This window comes from Orycteropus afer, unplaced genomic scaffold (genome assembly GCF_000298275.1).
Source record: "Orycteropus afer afer isolate SDZICR_OR568_19922 unplaced genomic scaffold, OryAfe1.0 scaffold00051, whole genome shotgun sequence".
Lineage (NCBI taxonomy): Eukaryota > Metazoa > Chordata > Mammalia > Tubulidentata > Orycteropodidae > Orycteropus > Orycteropus afer.
In genome coordinates this window covers 585,870-603,055 of record NW_006921638.1, presented here as the reverse complement: position 1 = coordinate 603,055, position 17,186 = coordinate 585,870, and the positions used below count along the sequence as shown (strand labels likewise).

The window sequence follows — 17,186 nt, the reverse complement described above, 5'->3', positions numbered from 1 at the left end:
CAACCTTCCTTCCGAGGAGTGGCTGGTGGGTTTGAACCGCCAGCCGTCTGGTTAGCAGGCAAGTGTCTTAGCCACTATGCTACCAGAGCTCCCACCGAGCAGTTTAACTACCAGTGTTCAAAATCTTGTTGTGCTCCATTGTTATTGACCTTGAGGAAATTAAATTACTTAAGCTCTCCAGGCACATTTCCCTATCTCAAAATGAGTGGTAATAATAGTACTTGCTTCATCAGGTATCGTGAGGACTATGTGAGATAATATATGTAAAGAATAGTGCCTGATACAAAGTCATCATTCAATAAATTTTAGTAAAAAAAAAAAAAAGTTATGAAACTCTGCAAGCTCTGTTCTTTGGTGCACTTTTATTTTGTAATTAATGCATCTTTGAACTACTTCATAGCAACTAAGCAATAGTGGATAGGACTATTGAGATTATTTCTATGTACATGTAAACAGAAACACACTGCTAAGGAATTTGCCTTATCACTTAATTGTTTAGTAAATTGTCTAGAGTCTTAATTCATTATGGTTTATTTGTATTACCTTTTTGCTAAGATTATTTTACATATGTTTTTGTCTTGTTGTTATTTGCCATCGAGTTGGACTCAACTCATAGTGACCCCTCCTTGGGTTTCCAAGGCAGTATCACTACGGAAGTAGATTGCCCCATCCACCTTCCAAGGAGTGGCTGGTAGGTTTGAACCGCCAGCCTTCTGGTTAGCAGTCAAGTGCCTTAGGCATTATGCTACCAGACCTCCCATTTTACATATATTATTATCAAAATAGAAGATTGATTAATTAACTTTGTAAACTAAGAATCTCAAAGAAGCCTCATTTTCTTTATCTGTTTTCTACAGGAATCAGTGTGGAATTCTTATGTTCCTTGCGCTCAGATGCAACCATGGAAAGCATTACTGCATGTTTACATGCATTACAGGCCCTTCTAGATGTTCCTTGGCCCAGATCTAAAATTGGCAGTGATAAGGTGACTTCTTGTTTTTTATTGGCTACCTGTATATCTCAAGGAATAGAAACATATTCATGTTACTTCAGTGAACAGAGTGAATCCAGAAGTAAAAAGAAATCTAAGCAGCTTCACAGCTAGGCTGCAGAACTGAAATGCTATCAGCAGCTCTGGTGACCCAGGAGCAGTCCTTGTCTCTGACTCTGTTACTTTCTGTCTCTGCCTTATTATTCTTATTTCTGCTGCCACCTATTAACCACTCTCTATTGTTGTTGCTATAACAGCTCTACATTGTCCAGTAGTAGCCACTACCACATGTGGTTTTTCCCTCTGTGTGTCTCGGCTTCTGTGTACCCTGTTCTTCATAGACATTTATATCTTATGTTTCATTTCCCCAAGAGAAGATCTGACTGGCCCTTGTAGGTATTGTGCATTAGATAATATTCCTATTGTGCTGAATTCTCCCATGTCTTTTTAACAGACTACTGGTCAGCCCATATATGGAGTCAAGCACTAATCCTGACCCAGTTGTGACCATGATAAAAAAAAGTCAACTATACAGAGTAGTATGGCCTTCCTTTGATACCTCTTCTCAGGGGCAGCTGTGCAACATGTATTATTCAGTATATTAGTTTTTCATCATTGACTTTTGAATATTAAGAAAAGTGGGTGGTCTGATTTCCTCTCTATATAGACTATTTGGGATGTAACTATTATATTAATTAAAGCATTAAGCAGGTTCTTACCTGCTTGTCATGGACTTGAGTAAATTTCAAACTCTTTGGGCTTATTTATCCTGTGTGTAAAAACAAGTATTAACTTTTGTTTGTTAGTTTAGTGTTAACTTTTGAAGGTGGTGGTGGTGGTGTTATATGCCATCGAGTCGGACCCAACTCATAGCAACCCCTCCTTGGGTTTCTGAGGCAGTATCACTACAGAAGTAGATTGTCCCTATTCCTTCCGAGGAGTGGCTGGTGGGTTTGACCTGCCAGCCTTCTGGTTAGCAGTCAAGTGCCTTAGGCACTACACTACCAGAGCTCCCAACTTTTGAAGGTAGAAGTCACCAAAGTGAGCAATAGAAACAGAAGGGAAACTAGAAAATATTTGTCCAGTGTATTTTATTTTTTATTTTTTTAATTTTAATTTTCTGTTGTGATTTGGGTAAAATTTTACAAAGCATATTCGTTTCATATTCAACTGTTAATACACATTTTGTTTTGTGACACTGGTTACTTTCTCCTCAGTGTAACAGCTTACCTCCCATTTCCTCACTGTGATTACCCTTTCCATGTGTCCTTCTTGCCTATGCATTCCTGCCTCCCTACTTTTTCCCTGTGCAAATGCTGTTCTTCTGGTCTCCCATGGTTGATTGTTCTAAAGAGTACATCTCCCTGGTGCAGGTATTCAGCTCATAGGCCTGTCTTTTGTTTGGCTGAGAGTTAAGTCATGGGAATGAGTTCAGTTCCAGGCCTATAGGGTGACTTGGAGCCATAGTCTCAGGGGTTTCACTAGTCTCTGACAGACCAGTAACCCTGGTCTTTTTTACAATTTTGAGTTTTGTTCTACATTTTTCTCCCACTCTATACAGAATCTCCAATTTTAATCCATTTCCGAGTGGTTGGCATTGGTAGCTGGGTACCACCTAGTTCTTCTCATCTCAGCATCATATAGGCAGAGGTTCCCATGATCTATTAGTCCTTTGGACTGTGTCCATGCATCTTCTTCTTCATTCTTCTTTGTTATGAACAAGGAGAGACCAGTAGTTGCATCTCAGATGGCTGCTCACAAGCTTTTAAGACCCCAGTTGCTGCTCACCAAAGTAAGATGTAGAACAATATTTTTGTATACCATGTTATACCAACTGAGCTTGATATCCCCTGCAGCCATGGTCCCTAGCCCACAGGCCCAGTGACTCTCTCCATCAAGGTGCTTAGTTATGGCTAAGAAGTTGTGCTAACTTTGCCTCCTGTGAGGTTTAAACTGCATATGGACATTTTTATAGCATATACAGATACATAGGTATTCTTTAACGTAATTATTAATTTAAAAGCCACTTTTAATTTCATACTTCACCTCATTTTTTATTATTACTAAAAAAAAACTTAATATAAATCTCTGAATCTACTTAACAGCTCTTGCTTTCTATCAGCCAAATTTCCCATATTATTTTACAAATTTCCTTTTCTGTTTTCTAGTATAGAACTGTGTCAAAATGATCTTTTGTCATAGTGCCATCTCCTGCAATACTGAACAAAAACCAATTTGGATTTGGCTTAAAGTGAACCAAATGTTAAATACCTTATTTCAGAGCCTTACCATCCCCACAGCTTAGCTTTTCCTTTTTACTGCTAAATGTAAGGAAGAGCATTGAATGAAATAGTATGCAATACAGATTCTAAAACTAAATCTAGAAAAGGTTAGCCAGTATTTTTAAGAGACTAATAATTTAAAAAAGAGCCCTGGTGGCCCAGGAGTTAAACACTCAGCTGCTAACCAAAAGGTCAACAATGCAAACCCACAAGCCACTCCATGGGAGAAAGATGTGCCAGTCTGCTTCTATTAAAGATTACACCCTTAGAAACCCAATGGGGCAGTTCTGTTGTGTGCTGTAGGGTCACTATGAGAATCTACTTGACATCAATAGGTTTAAGGAGCCCTGGTTGCAGAGTTGTTAATCACTTGGCTGCTAACTAGAAGGTTGGCAGGTTAAACCTACCAGCTACTCCACAGGAGAAAGATGATGCAGTCTGCTTCTGTAAAGATTCCAACCTTGGAAACAATATGGGACAGTTCTGTTCTATCCTTTAAGGTCCCTATGAGTCCAAATCAACTTAACAGCAGCAAGTTTGGTTTTTTGGTTTTGTTTTAATAATTTTAAGTTTTCCTTTTTTTTAACTTGTGAAGTGGGAGGAGCTTTTTTATTATTATCATCTCATTAGAAACTAATAACACCTCTTCTATTTTTTTTTGTTAACAATTTATTATATTCCTTTTTTTTTTTAATTTTGTCATGGCATTCAATATTGCTATTTCTTACCACAAATGAACAAATAGTATGTGATTTCCAATGCATTGTCCCCTAAATGTTTTCTGTGACAGGAATTGGGTATTGAGTTGTTGAATGTGCTGCATCGAGTAATTTTGACCAGAGAATCACCTTCCATTCAGTTGGCTTCACTCGAAGTGGTAAGGCAGATTATATGCGCAGCTCAAGAACATGTGAAGGAGAAAAGAAGAAGTGCAGAAGGTGTGTATTACTCTTAATACTGAATTAATCACATAGCATTGTTATTTTTTAAGAGCATTGCTTATATGTCTATGTAGTTACAATGATCTGTTATGTTTAGTACAAAAGAGACATCTCTAGACATGGCTTTTAAGTCCCATCACTCACTTCTACATGCTAATTTGGGTAATTGTCAGTAGCTAAGCAATTATTCTTTGGAGAAAGTAGAGTTTTAATAAAACCATTGTGTAGCAGGGATCCTTTATATTGTATTGGCTGCAAGTGGTTACCAATGTGTATCCAAAGAACCACTGAAAATTTTTTAATGAATTAGATTTTGCAAACAGATTGACTTACTCTGTTACAAATCTAATTCAATATTGATGAGTTTTATCATTTAAGGTTACAGTTGATAACATGTAACAGAAGACCCAATATTAAAGGACCATAGTCTTGGGGGACACTGAGATCACTTTGCATAACATAGTCCACAAAGACAGTATTCTACATTCTGTTTTATGAGTAGCAACTGGGGTCTTAAAAGCTTGTGTACCATCTAAGGTGCAATTATTGGTCTCTTCCCAGACACCTTTTTTAGGCTTGTCTCTGAACTTACCCATGGCTGAACTTTTTTTTTTTTCTTTAATTTTTATGGTGATTTGGATGAAAATTTAGGGAGCAAATTCACTTCCCATACAGCAGCTCACTTACACTTTGTCTTATGATGATGTTGTTGTTATGTGCCGTCGAGTCGGCCCCAACTCATAGCGACCCCTCTTTGGGTTTCCGAGGCGGTATCACCACAGAAGTAGGATTGCCCAGCCTTCCTTCCGAGGAGTGGCTGGTGGGTTTGAACCGCCAGTCTTCTGGTTAGCAGTCAAGTGCCTTAGGCACTATGCTACCAGAGCTCCTGCAATTTCCCACAGTACAACAACTCCCCTCCCACTTCCTTCCCATAGTTACCTCCTCCCTGTCCTTCCCTCCTAGCACTCCTGCCCCACAAGCTGTCTCCCTGTGAATACACAGCCCTTCTATTCTCCCATGATTGTTCTCTCCAAGGAGTGTATCTTCCTCATGAAAATGTTCAGCTCATATGCTTATCTTTTGTTTGGCTGGAAGCCACAGGAGTGAGTGGATTCAATTCCAGACCTAGGGGTCATAGTCTCAGTGGTTCCATCAGGCTCTATCAGACCAGCAAATCTTGTCGTTCCCCCCCCCTTTTTTTTTTTCCTAATTTTGAGTTTTGTTACACATTATTCTCCCACTTTATCCAAGATCTCCTACGTAGATCCCCCTCCAAGTGGTTGACAGTGGTAGCTGGGCACCATCTAGTTCTTCTGGTCTTATAGTTGTATAGGCTGAGGATTATATCATATACCAGGCACTTGGACTCATTGCTTCCATGTATGTTTGATTTTCTTCATTCTTCTTTGCTCTGGATGAGGAGAGGCCCATCATTGCATCTAGATGGCTGCTTGCATGCTTTTAAGATCCCAGTGGCTACTCGCCAAAGTGGGATGTGAAACAATGTTTTAGGTAGTATGTTATGACGTGGCTGAACTTTTAACCAAATGATAGGCCATAAGGTGAACAGTAACACCAGAGAAGTACGTACCCCTTAAAACAGTCAACCATTGGAGCTTAAACGGACAGCATTTGTCCAAGGGTAAAGCTCAGGTGGCAGGAAAGGATAGGGAAGAAGAAAGAAGGAAAATGGTAAACAGGGAGGAAGTGCAAAGAGTGCTGTTACATTGTAGGAATTGCACTCAGTGTCACAAAACAAAATATTTTTTAAATGACATAAACAGATTAAAGGAGGGGAAAAAAATATTCGAAAAAACAAGTATTTTCTCATGTAGAAGTCTAGAGGTAGGCAGTCCACAACTGGTATGGCAACTTCTTGAAGATATCAAGTACCTAGGTTCTTAGCTTCCTGTACTGCTTGCTACTACCAACAAAAGGTCAGCACATGAGGTCTGGAGCTGTAGCTATCACATTCATTTTCCAAACAGCAGGAAGGAGTTAACTAGAAAGTAGTTTTAGGCTGAGAACATTACCAAGGCTTTTCCACTGCAGTAAGAAGTCATAAAGGCATCTACATTTACCTCCATAACTACTACTCCTTCAAGCTTTAATACCCAATGCTTTAGCCATTTAAATGTGTTCACCTATGATAGAAATGAACTAAATTGCCATCTACCAACAGCAAAGCAAACAGTAAGTATTTATTCAGCACTGTTATTTCTCTCTTAGTTGATGATGGGGCTGCTGAAAAGGAAACTCTGCCAGAGTTTGGAGAAGGAAAAGACACAGGAGGACTTGTGCCTGGGAAGTCTTTGGTTTTTGCAACACTGGAATTGTGTGTATGCATTCTAGTTAGACAGCTTCCAGCACTAAATCCTAAATTGACAGGTAGCCCAGGAATAAAAGCTACAAAGCCACAGACGCTGTCAGAAGATGGAAGTAGATTGATTTCAGCTGCATTGGTTATTCTGTCTGAACTTCCTGCAGTGTGCTCTCCTGAAGGTATGCTGTGATATATGATTGTTTTACTTGACCTAGAATAAAAGGAAAGAATGGTTTTAATAGACAATGGAGCTTAGTTGCTAATCATTAAATGGGTGGTGACTCAAAGATTTGAATATTGTTTATAATCCTCAAAGATTAGCATTACATTCTGGTATTTTGTTTTACTAAGATGGTAAAAATAAGTACAGAGATAGAAAGAAGTATAGATAGATATGCTCTTCTGTGATTGAAAATATTTTAAACTGGTCAGTGGCAATTGTAAATTCTTGAGCATTTTTCAGTATACCATCTCTACTGGACTTTGCCTCAGTAATGATAAAAGGTTTGTCATCATAGAAGGTTCAGTTTGGCATCAAGTCCATATTATTTAATATAGTATTTAAAACCATCCTTATGGCTCTGCTGGGTAATTCCAAACCAAACCCACTACCTTTGAATGGATTCAAACTCATAGCGACCCTGTAGGACAGAGTAGAACTGCCCCATGGAGTTTCCAAGACTGTAAATCAGACTGCAACATCCTTCTCTTGTAGAGCAGCTGGTGGGTTCAGCCTGCCAACCTTTTGATGAGCAGTAGAGTGCTAGTTGTGCCATCATGGCTACATATAAGGTAGAGACATTATATGTAATTGATTATTATGTATTGAGAAGATAAATCTGGGTCTTATTTCAAACTAAACTTTGTATCCTCCAGGGAATCTAGCACTAATAGGTACTGATAAGACTTACTATTGGTAAGCATATTTCTACTTGAATGTGTGTTGACCATTTTATGTGCTGTCTTACTTTTAGCTTTATGACTTTAAGGTTCAATCTGAAATAAAACCTATATTCCTCAGTCTCACACACTCGCACCAAGAAAAACCCCTAGGGTTAGAAATATACTATAGGAGTTTCGTTGAATAGCATCTAAGAAAATTATATTGATCATTTTAGCTTTCATCTCATGCCTTTCATTTTAAACTTATTGATTTTTTAACACCTTAGTAGCCATGAAAATATTTTGTACTGATTGGCACAGTGGTTTAAAAGCCCTTGGCTGCTAACTAAAAGGTTAGCAGTTCAAACCCACCAGCTGCTCTGTGACAGAAAGATGAGGCAGTTTGCTTATGTAAAGATTTATACCCTTGGAGACCCTGTGGGGCAGTTCGCTCTGTCCTATGGGGTCACTATGAATTGGAATCAACTCAGTGGTAGTCGGTTTGGTTCTGGTTTGGACCTCTACAAATTCCTTTAAAAAATAATTTACAATTCACCATGTATTGAGTGGCTACTAAATAAAATAAGAATGCAAAAGCATAATGATTCTAAGTGATACATTTTGGGTTAGTTTCATGTTAGTTATTTAACATTTTGATTCCAAATTAATATATAAATGACAGATGAAATGTATCCTATATATAATTGCCTTTCATTCTGATTTCTAAGGGAAATATTTTCTTCTTTTCTAAATAAATCTAAAAATTTTAGATTATATGTGTTGTCATAATTATTTTCATAATGTCTCCAGTTACCATCAAAATTTAATCCAGCCTTAAAAAATCTTAATAAAGTTAAATTATCTTAACAGTTATATTCCTTTCTAAGAAATAATCTGAAAATCTAGAAGTCTTTGACATTGTCTTGCTCATGATTTCTTATAAGTAAGATTTCTCTTGATTACTCATGTATAGGCAGAAATACAGAATGTTTTTAAAAATATGTCTTATCTTACAGGAAGCATCTCAATTCTCCCTACTATATTGTACCTCACAGTTGGGGTCCTCAGAGAAACTGCTGTGAAATTACCTGGGGGCCAATTATCTTCAACAGTTGCAGCTTCCCTACAGGCTCTGAAAGGAATATTATCTTCTCCCATGGCCCGAGCAGAAAAGAGCCATACTGCTTGGACTGACCTTCTCCGTAGCGCTTTAACAACAGTTCTTGACTGTTGGGATCCAGGTAATTAAGGCTCCTCTTGGGGAGCAGTTGTTCAGTTTGCAAAAGCAAGAGGGGCAGTTTTTCAAAGATAAGCTATTTTCTTGATCATACTCAGCCATCTGTCATCTGGTGAAGATCATGTTCACTGCATATTGTGTTTAGAGTATATGTATAAGGAATAGAAAATTTCTGTGTTCTCATTTTAGTATCTTTAACCTTTCAGAGGATTAAATGGCTGGCAGCCTATAGGTCAAGTTGGCATTGAGAGACCTTCAAATGTGTGTTTATTATACTTACTCCAACATTCACTAGCTATGTGACTGACCAAATTACCCAATATCTCAAAGATCTTAGTTTCCTCGTTAACTAAATAAGGATATTATATTGCAAGAAATTATTAGAGTAGTAACATAATATATGAAAAACATCTAGCTTATTATTTGGCATATATCAATAAATGATAGCCAGTATTATTTTCAGTATCCATTAAAATTTTTTGTTCTCTTTTCTTGTTACTATTGTTGGGTGGATTTCATTTTCAACAGTATGATATAGTGAGGAGCTCTGGTAGTGTATAGTACCTAAGGCACTTGATTGCTAACCAGAAGGTTGGCGGTTCAAACCCACCAGCCACTCCTTGGAAGGAAGATTGGGCAATCTACTTCCATAGAGATACCACCTTGGAAACCCAAGGAGGGGTTGCTTTGAGTCAGAGACGACTTAATGGCACATAACAACAACAACAACAACATGTTATAGTGAATATAAAAAGTCTTCAGATATAATACATATTATCCTTGCCTTCCTTGTTCTGTCTGTAAATGTAACAATTCACCATATTCACTTTCATGTGGTAGAAAGTTGTCAGTTGAAGTCAGCATTTTTTGACTATCTACTTTGTACCAGAAGTTGAGAATTTAGTAAAGTCTGGTGCCTGTAAATTGCTGTAGAGTATGGTTAGTATCATAAGACACTCCTTGAAGATAATGTCTTTATCGCTGCAATCTTAGTACAATTTTTCTTAAAAGATACTAACTGGGAAAAAAAAGAGGGGGTAGGACATAATCAACTCTGAGTAAATCAGGTGAACTACCATCATCAGTTGGGTTCTCCACAGGACACACTGACATACATTTTGGGGAGCAAAAGGTTTATTAAGGAACAGCACCTGTGAAGGAAAAAGCAGGGTACTAATAATGGAAAGAAGACCTCAAATTGCAATGCAGGCCCTCAACAAATCTTCAGCAAACCTGTTGGGAACTCTGGAGTGAATATTGCCCATCAGAGTATCTCATATAGAACAGAGATGGCCCAGCCTCTGCTCTACCTCAGATATGGGCTGCCCAAGGAAGAGTGTGATCTCAGGCAAGGTGGCTTTCAGTAGCAGAGGCCAGACCTGAAGGAACTGACAGCTGATGGCACTCACCACCGCACATCCTCCCTTGAAAAGGATCTTAGTATTGCAATTCTGTGTCTACAAGAGGCTTCTTAGAAGAGTCAGTTTCTTAAAACTTACAAAGCATTCTCTATGTAGATGTCATAAAAATGGATCCTAGGTGTAATAGTTTGATGAGAGTACTAGAGATATAAATAGTGTACATTTGGCTACAGCAAGTAGAACAGTGGGAGTATAGTGTAGTTTAGGGAGGAAAGACTAAGAGTATGCTGAATGGTGAAAAGTAAAGAGAAAGTTGGATAATACGGGCCAGGTTACAGAGGGACTGGTATGCTTATAATTTGGACTTCTTTAAATAAAACCACCCACTCTTTGGAAGGAAGATTGGGCAGTCTACTTCTATAGAGATAGCACCAAAAACCAAACCCACTACCAACAAGTCGATTCCAACTCATAGTGACCCCCCACTGGATTTTCAAGGCGGTAAATCTTTACAGAAGTGGATTGCCCCACCTTCCTTCCATGGAGCAGCTGGGAGTTTGAACTGCCAGCATTCTGGTTAGCAGTCAAATGACTTAGGCACTGCACCACCAGAGCTCCTTTCTTTTAAATAGGCAGTGTGGAACCATTAAGGAGTTTTACAGAAGTGAGGGCTTTTAGGGGAAGATAGTGAGTTTGAAATGCCTGGGATAATCAGGTGGAACAGAATATATATAGGTCTAGAATTAAAGGAAGTGGTCTAGACTAGAGATGATTTTGGACTATAGTATTTGTGAGTTGACAGTTCAACCTCTGAAATCAACCATCTTGAGTTATGGAGCAACTAGAGGACCAAAATCAAGAGGAGAAGAGAATCAGAAGATAATTGAGTCACAGAAGCCAAAGAAAAGAGAGTTTTAATAAACAGAATCAGCACTATAAAATAAATGTGTTCATACTTATAAAATATGATAGAGATGGGATGGGAATTGGAAATATTATAAGAGGAACCATATTCCCTGTCCAAGTAGAAAAGAATAGAATTCACAGCACATTCAGAAGGTGTGATAGTTAAGGTTATGTGTCACCTTGGCTGGGCCTGGTTTTGAGTGGCTGGGCAGCTGGATGTAGTTATTCCCCATGGTGAGATTGGTAATCAACTCCATGGAGGAATCTACTGTAAGCAGCTGACTAGCTGCCTTAAGGAGCTACTGTGGTGTGCTTCCAATATATAAGGAGTAACACTGAGAAAGGGCTGCGGTTTTTGGCATGCTTGAATCCTGCGTGTTGCCGAGTCATTGTTCAGCAGCCTGCCATGTCTGACAATCTTGGGACTCTTAATGGACTTGAGTCAGTGGCCTGTCGTGTGGTTTGGTAATATTAGGACTGTGCCTTTTTACTTGTTAACCTTGGGTTTGTCAGCCTCAGCAGCCAGTGAAGAAAGCCTCCAGCTTCAGTGGGCCAGGGGCAAGAGGCAGAGCTGAAGCCCGAGGTCAAGGGGCTTTCACCCAGCCCCTAGAGCCTGGCGCTTTTAACTCAGACTTCTAGCCTCCAAAACTGTAAGGGAATAAACTCCTGCTAGCTAAAACCAGCCATTAGTGGTATCTTCTGTTAGAGCGGCACTGGGTCACCAGAACAGCGGGATTGGCCTCTGCCAATGCAAGAGGAAGAAAAAAAGATGAAGACAGGAAGTAATAGAGATAACTTTTTATGTAGAGGTTTATGATGAGGTTGCCTCTTTTTTTTTTTACCCCAAAGGGTACTTGTTATGTATCAAGGTAGGAGGTAGGCTAGGACTCTGGGGAATTAGCCTGGCTACTGAAAGAAATTTAAAAAGGGGCTTATCATCACAGATAAATGTTTTCTCTATAACACATTACTGTAAAATTTAGAGGCTTAAAGACAACAGTTATCTGTTATCTGTTAGTTTTTGTGGGTCAGAAATTCAGGAGCAGCTTAGCTACATGGTTCTTACTCAGAGTCTCTCATGAAGTTAATGTTAAGATGTTGGCTGAGACGGCAGCTAGAGAATCTGTTTCCAAGATGGCTTGCTCACACAGCCTCAGTTGCTTACCACATGGACCTCTCCACAGAAGTAAATGCTTAGGGATCCTTATATGTATTCTAGTTAAGAGAGAATGGGAATAAGGAAATTGTACAGGGGCAAGGAAAATAAAGAAATTTTAGAAAAAGTGGAAAGAGGAACCCAGGAGAGCTTCCTCTCACTGAGAATAAAAAGATATTTTTACCAAACAGCCTAAACTATGCCACAGTTTCAAGTTGCTATAAATGACTAAAAATAGCTTTGCTGTATGGGGAGCAGTGTAGCATCAAGGTTAAGAGTATGCTGTCCAGAATCAGACTGCCTACCTTGCTACTTGGGTAACTTTGCATTAATTTCTGATTTCAGTCTTTCATCCATAAAATGAGGGAAATAAAGGTACCTGCCTCGTGGTGGTGGCGTGAGAATTAAATACTTAATGTATATAAAATGTTTATAACAGTGCTATCATACCTTTAGAAGTTAGCCATGTATCTATTTTACTTTAATATTATCTAGATATCTTTTATAAAATAAATCCCACTCATTCTTAAAATGTTCCTTTCATTGCTACTATGTCACTTAAGTGTCATCTCTGATATTATCTCCCCAAGGCTTCCCTGACAAGCCAATGTAGGCTATTCTCCTCTGTCACTTTGTAGTCTTTAAATATTATTGTATATGCTTAGACCTTATCACTAGCTGAAATTAAATTTACTTGGTTCCTAGTTCATAGTATATCTCCTCTGGCAGCAGATTTTAAGTTATTCACCATTGTATTGCCAAAACCTAAGAGTACCTGGCATATAATAGATGTTTTTTAGGTATGTCTTGAATGACTTACCAGAGTTAATATATTAATAAATTATTTCTCCATAAGTAACTTACCAGAGTTAATACATTAATAAGTTATTTCTCCATAAGTAACAATCTAACATATTTTAATGAGTTGAATTTGCCACACAATTTTCTTTTCAACTAACATTGATTTTCATAGCAAGTTCACTAAAATTATTTAATGAACCTTTGACTTTGGATAATGAAAGCATTTACAAAAATCACTCCCTTCCCCCAAATATTGTGACTTACCTGTTTTCAGGTTTTTCTTTACTGTTGTGAAATGGTAGGTATAGACAGAGTGCTATGGAATTTTCAAGTGATACATCTTGTTCTTGTTGTTGTTGTTATGTGCCGTTGAGTCAGACCTGACTCATAGCAACCCCTCCTTGGGTTTCCAAGACAGTATCACTACGGAAGTAGATTGCCCCATCTTCCTTCCAAGGAGTGGCTGGTGGGTTTGAACCACCAGCCTTCTGGTTAGCAGTCAAGTGCCTTCGTTGCTATGCCACCAGAGCACCATATAAATGCTTTAAACTTAAACAGAAAACAATTGTCCAAGCATTTCTGTATTACTCCATAATAAAAAAAAATAATGATAAAGTAGCCAACATGTATTAAGCACTATGCCACATGCTGTTCTAAATGCTGTATATGGATTAACTCAATCCTTATAACTTTATAAATATAAGTACTATTGTTCACATTTTACAAGTGAGGAAACTGATGGCAAAAATGTTAGGTATCCATTTAGTAAATGCATATTCCTGTAAATGTGTGGTACATGTATATGTATGACTATCAGTTGCTCATAGGCAAGTTCAAGTTGAAGATAAAATAAATTAAAACAGTTGTATGAGAGGTAAAGTATGACCTTGAGTATATCACCACATGAATTTAGAGATCATCTCAAGAATAGATTTGATTAATTGAACCCTAATGACCAAACACCAGATGAGTTGTGGAATGACATCAAGGATGTCATACATAAAGAAAGGAAAAGGTGATTAAAAAGACAAGCAAGAAAAAACAAAATGCATGTCAGAAGAGACTCTGAAACTTGCTCTTAAACAAGAAAGTAGCTAAAATGAATAGAAGAAATGATGAAATAAAAGATCTGAATAGAAGATTTCAAAGGACAGCTTGAGAAGACAAAGTAAAATATTATTATGAGATGTGCCAAAGAACTGGTGGTAGAAAGCCGAAAGGGAAAAATGTGCACTGTTTCTTTCTGTTGTATGTAGGGTCACTGTGAATGAGTTAGAACCAACTCAACAACACCTAGCAATAACATACGTATTTACTGATATCTTTGCCTTTGAAGATTATAATTGCATTTATAATTCTTGGCTCTATAAGTACTTATATTGCACATCATATACCCTATAACATTTGTCAGTGTTTATCACCTCTATCAGTCAGTGTTTATCATCTCTATCTGCTAAGAGAAATTATTCCTACCAAACTAAAGACAGCTTCACATGGATGTAATCTAGGACTTGAGTACACTTGCCCTGATATAAAGCAGTAAGTATGATAGTGTGGGAATCTATTTCTAATAGATCATTTTTCCTTATTACATGGAACACACCAAGAACTTGATGAAGTCAGTCTACTTACTGCTGTGACAATATTTATTTTGTCTACCAGTCCAGAAGTAACTACTGTCCCATGCCTTCAGGAACGCTGCATTGAGAAATTTAAGGCTACTCTTGAGATGAGAGACCCTATGGTAAGTATCTGTAACAGAGTAGTGCATGGTATATTCGATATTTATCAACACCATAATGCAGAGGTATCAATTCTTCTTTAGTCTTTCATTGTCTAGCTTCCACATGCATATGAGGTGATTGAAAATATCGTGGCTTAGGTCGGGCACAGTTTAGTCCTAAAAGTGACATCTTTGTTCTGTAACACTTTTTAAAAGGTCTTTTGCAGCATATTTGCCTAATGCAGTATATTATTTGATTTCTTGAACACTGCTTCCATGGGCATCAATTATGAATTCAATGAAATGAAATCCTTGACAACTTCAGTATTTTCTGCATTTATCATGATGTTGCTTATTAGTCCAGTTCTGAGAGTTTTTGTTTTCTTTATGTTAAGGTGTAATCCATACTGAAGGCTGCAGTTTTTGGTCTTAATCAGTATGTGCTTGAAGTCCTCTTTGCTTTCAGCAAGCAAGGTTGTGTCATCTGCATGTCGCAGGTTGTTTATGAATCATCCTCTAATCCTGATGCTGCACTCTTCTTCATCTAGTCCATCTTGTTGGATTATTCACTCAGCATACAGATATTTAAATAAGTATGGCCAAACAATAGATAGGCCTATAACATGAGCAGTAACACCTGTGAGGAATGTGCTTCTCAGAACAGTCAGCCATTGAGACCAGAAGGGCAGCATTTGTCCAAAAACAAAATTCAGAAAGCAGGAAGCAGCAGGAACGATAGGCAGATGGAAATGAGGAAACCAAAGAGGAAGTAGGAAGAGTGTTGTTAAATTGAGGGGTTTGCATTGATTGTCAGGAAACAAAACAAGTATAATTGTTGAATGGAAAACTAATTTGCTCTGTAAACTTTCAGAGTTTACAAAGGTTTCGGTAAACCACAATTAAATGTTTTATATATATATATATATATATATAGTATTTTTGCCTAGAATATTTTCTGAAATCTTCAAATTCTTTTCATATCCACATGTGTCTGTCCCAGCTCCAAACTGTTACCACTACTGTTAACATCGTAGTTTGAGTAGCTATTAGCACTTGGACTTCCAAAATAAAGGTAAATTAGAAATAAATTTAAATAGTTTTGCTGTTTTGTCTGTGAAGAGTCCTGAAGGAATTTTTTCTTTTCACATTTACAGTTTGTATTATTTTTGTCTCTTACCTGATTAGGTACAGATCAAGACCTATCAGCTCCTACTTTCCATCTTTCAGTATCCAAACCCAGCTATTTCCTACCCATACATTTACTCTTTAGCATCATCCATGGTGGAAAAACTGCAGGAAATAGATAAGAGAAAACCCGAAGACACTACTGAGCTTCAGATCTTCCAAGAAGGAATAAAAGTCTTAGAAGCGCTGGTGACTGTAGCCGAAGAGCAGCATCGTAAGTGTCAGCACTGAATTCAAACTAAACTCAGAATCTCTCCAAACGTTGTAGTTCTGTTAGTTTGGAATAGCTATTAGAAATCAGTATTTTATTGTTATTAAAATGAAATAAAATTGAAAACATTTAATTGCTCACTTTACATTGTATCTGTATTTCACATTCATTGAAAGGTGGGTGTTATTTTAATCCCAAGTATTGATATTAATTCAGTATTAATTTGGAAGAAGAGATTTGGAAAATTGTTTTCCCCTAAAGTGGGAGAAAATGTGCACTAATCAAGTATTTTTGTAACTTCATATAATGAACATTTATGTCCCCGAGTCTAGGACTTAAAGCGTTTGTTTACTTTCTAGGCTCTCAGCTGGTGGCCTGTCTTCTGCCAATCCTCATTTCCTTTCTTTTGGATGAGAATGCCCTGGGATCAGCAACTTCCATCATGAGAAATTTACATGATTTTGCTTTGCAAAATCTCATGCAGATTGGTCCTCAGTATTCCTCGGTGTTTAAAAGTTTAATGGCTTCTTCTCCAGCCTTGAAAGCCCGCCTGGAAGCTGCTATAAAGGGCAGTCAGGAAAGTGTCAAAGTCAAGATAGCAACCTCAAAGAATATTATGACCCCTGGAAAGAATTCAAGCATCCAATTAAAGACCAATTTCCTCTGATTTTTTTTTTTTCTTTTTTAATAGTAAGCGCCTTGATCATATACTTCTCTTTGGGGACAAAAGTGACATTTCAGACACAATGTATAGCTGACTCAAAACTCAAAATTCACTGCCGTTTAGTCGGATCCAACCCCTGCCCAACCTTCCTTCCGAGGAGTGGCTGGTGGGTTAGAACAGCCTTCTGCTTAGTAGTCAAATGCTTTAGGCACTACACCGCCAGAGCTCCCATATAGCTGACAGTAAACTAAAATTTTTTGTGAGTGTTTTCCCCTTTAAAAAAAAACACAGAATTCTTGCCAGGGATTTCAAGAAAGTTCTAAAGAAGTGAACTTACTAACCAATCCACTGCTTTGAAAATGAACCGAGTTCCTCTGAGAGTTTGTTTATAAATGGTATACTTCACACTGTGACAGATAAAGATTTGACTCTAGTATAAATCATCTGCATTTATATTTTATCTCAACTAGGAATTTAAAATTCTGCCTTATTAAGTAATTACATTATATTTTCTTGGATTTCT

The 17,186-nt window shown here is 37.8% G+C and overlaps 1 protein-coding gene across 1 annotated transcript in view; it reads left to right on the top strand.

The window, feature by feature from the left end:
* Positions 1 to 16,666, top strand: part of HEATR5A (HEAT repeat containing 5A) — a 174,357-nt gene extending 157,691 nt beyond the window's left edge. Inside the window, exons 30-36 of the mRNA XM_042780649.1 lie at positions 858 to 985; positions 4,064 to 4,211; positions 6,444 to 6,716; positions 8,436 to 8,663; positions 14,473 to 14,624; positions 15,789 to 16,002; positions 16,359 to 16,666. Of these exons, the coding sequence (XP_042636583.1) occupies positions 858 to 985; positions 4,064 to 4,211; positions 6,444 to 6,716; positions 8,436 to 8,663; positions 14,473 to 14,624; positions 15,789 to 16,002; positions 16,359 to 16,666 (1,451 nt within the window). The remainder of the gene's footprint in view (positions 1 to 857; positions 986 to 4,063; positions 4,212 to 6,443; positions 6,717 to 8,435; positions 8,664 to 14,472; positions 14,625 to 15,788; positions 16,003 to 16,358) is intronic.
* The last annotated feature ends 520 nt before the right edge of the window (positions 16,667 to 17,186 follow it).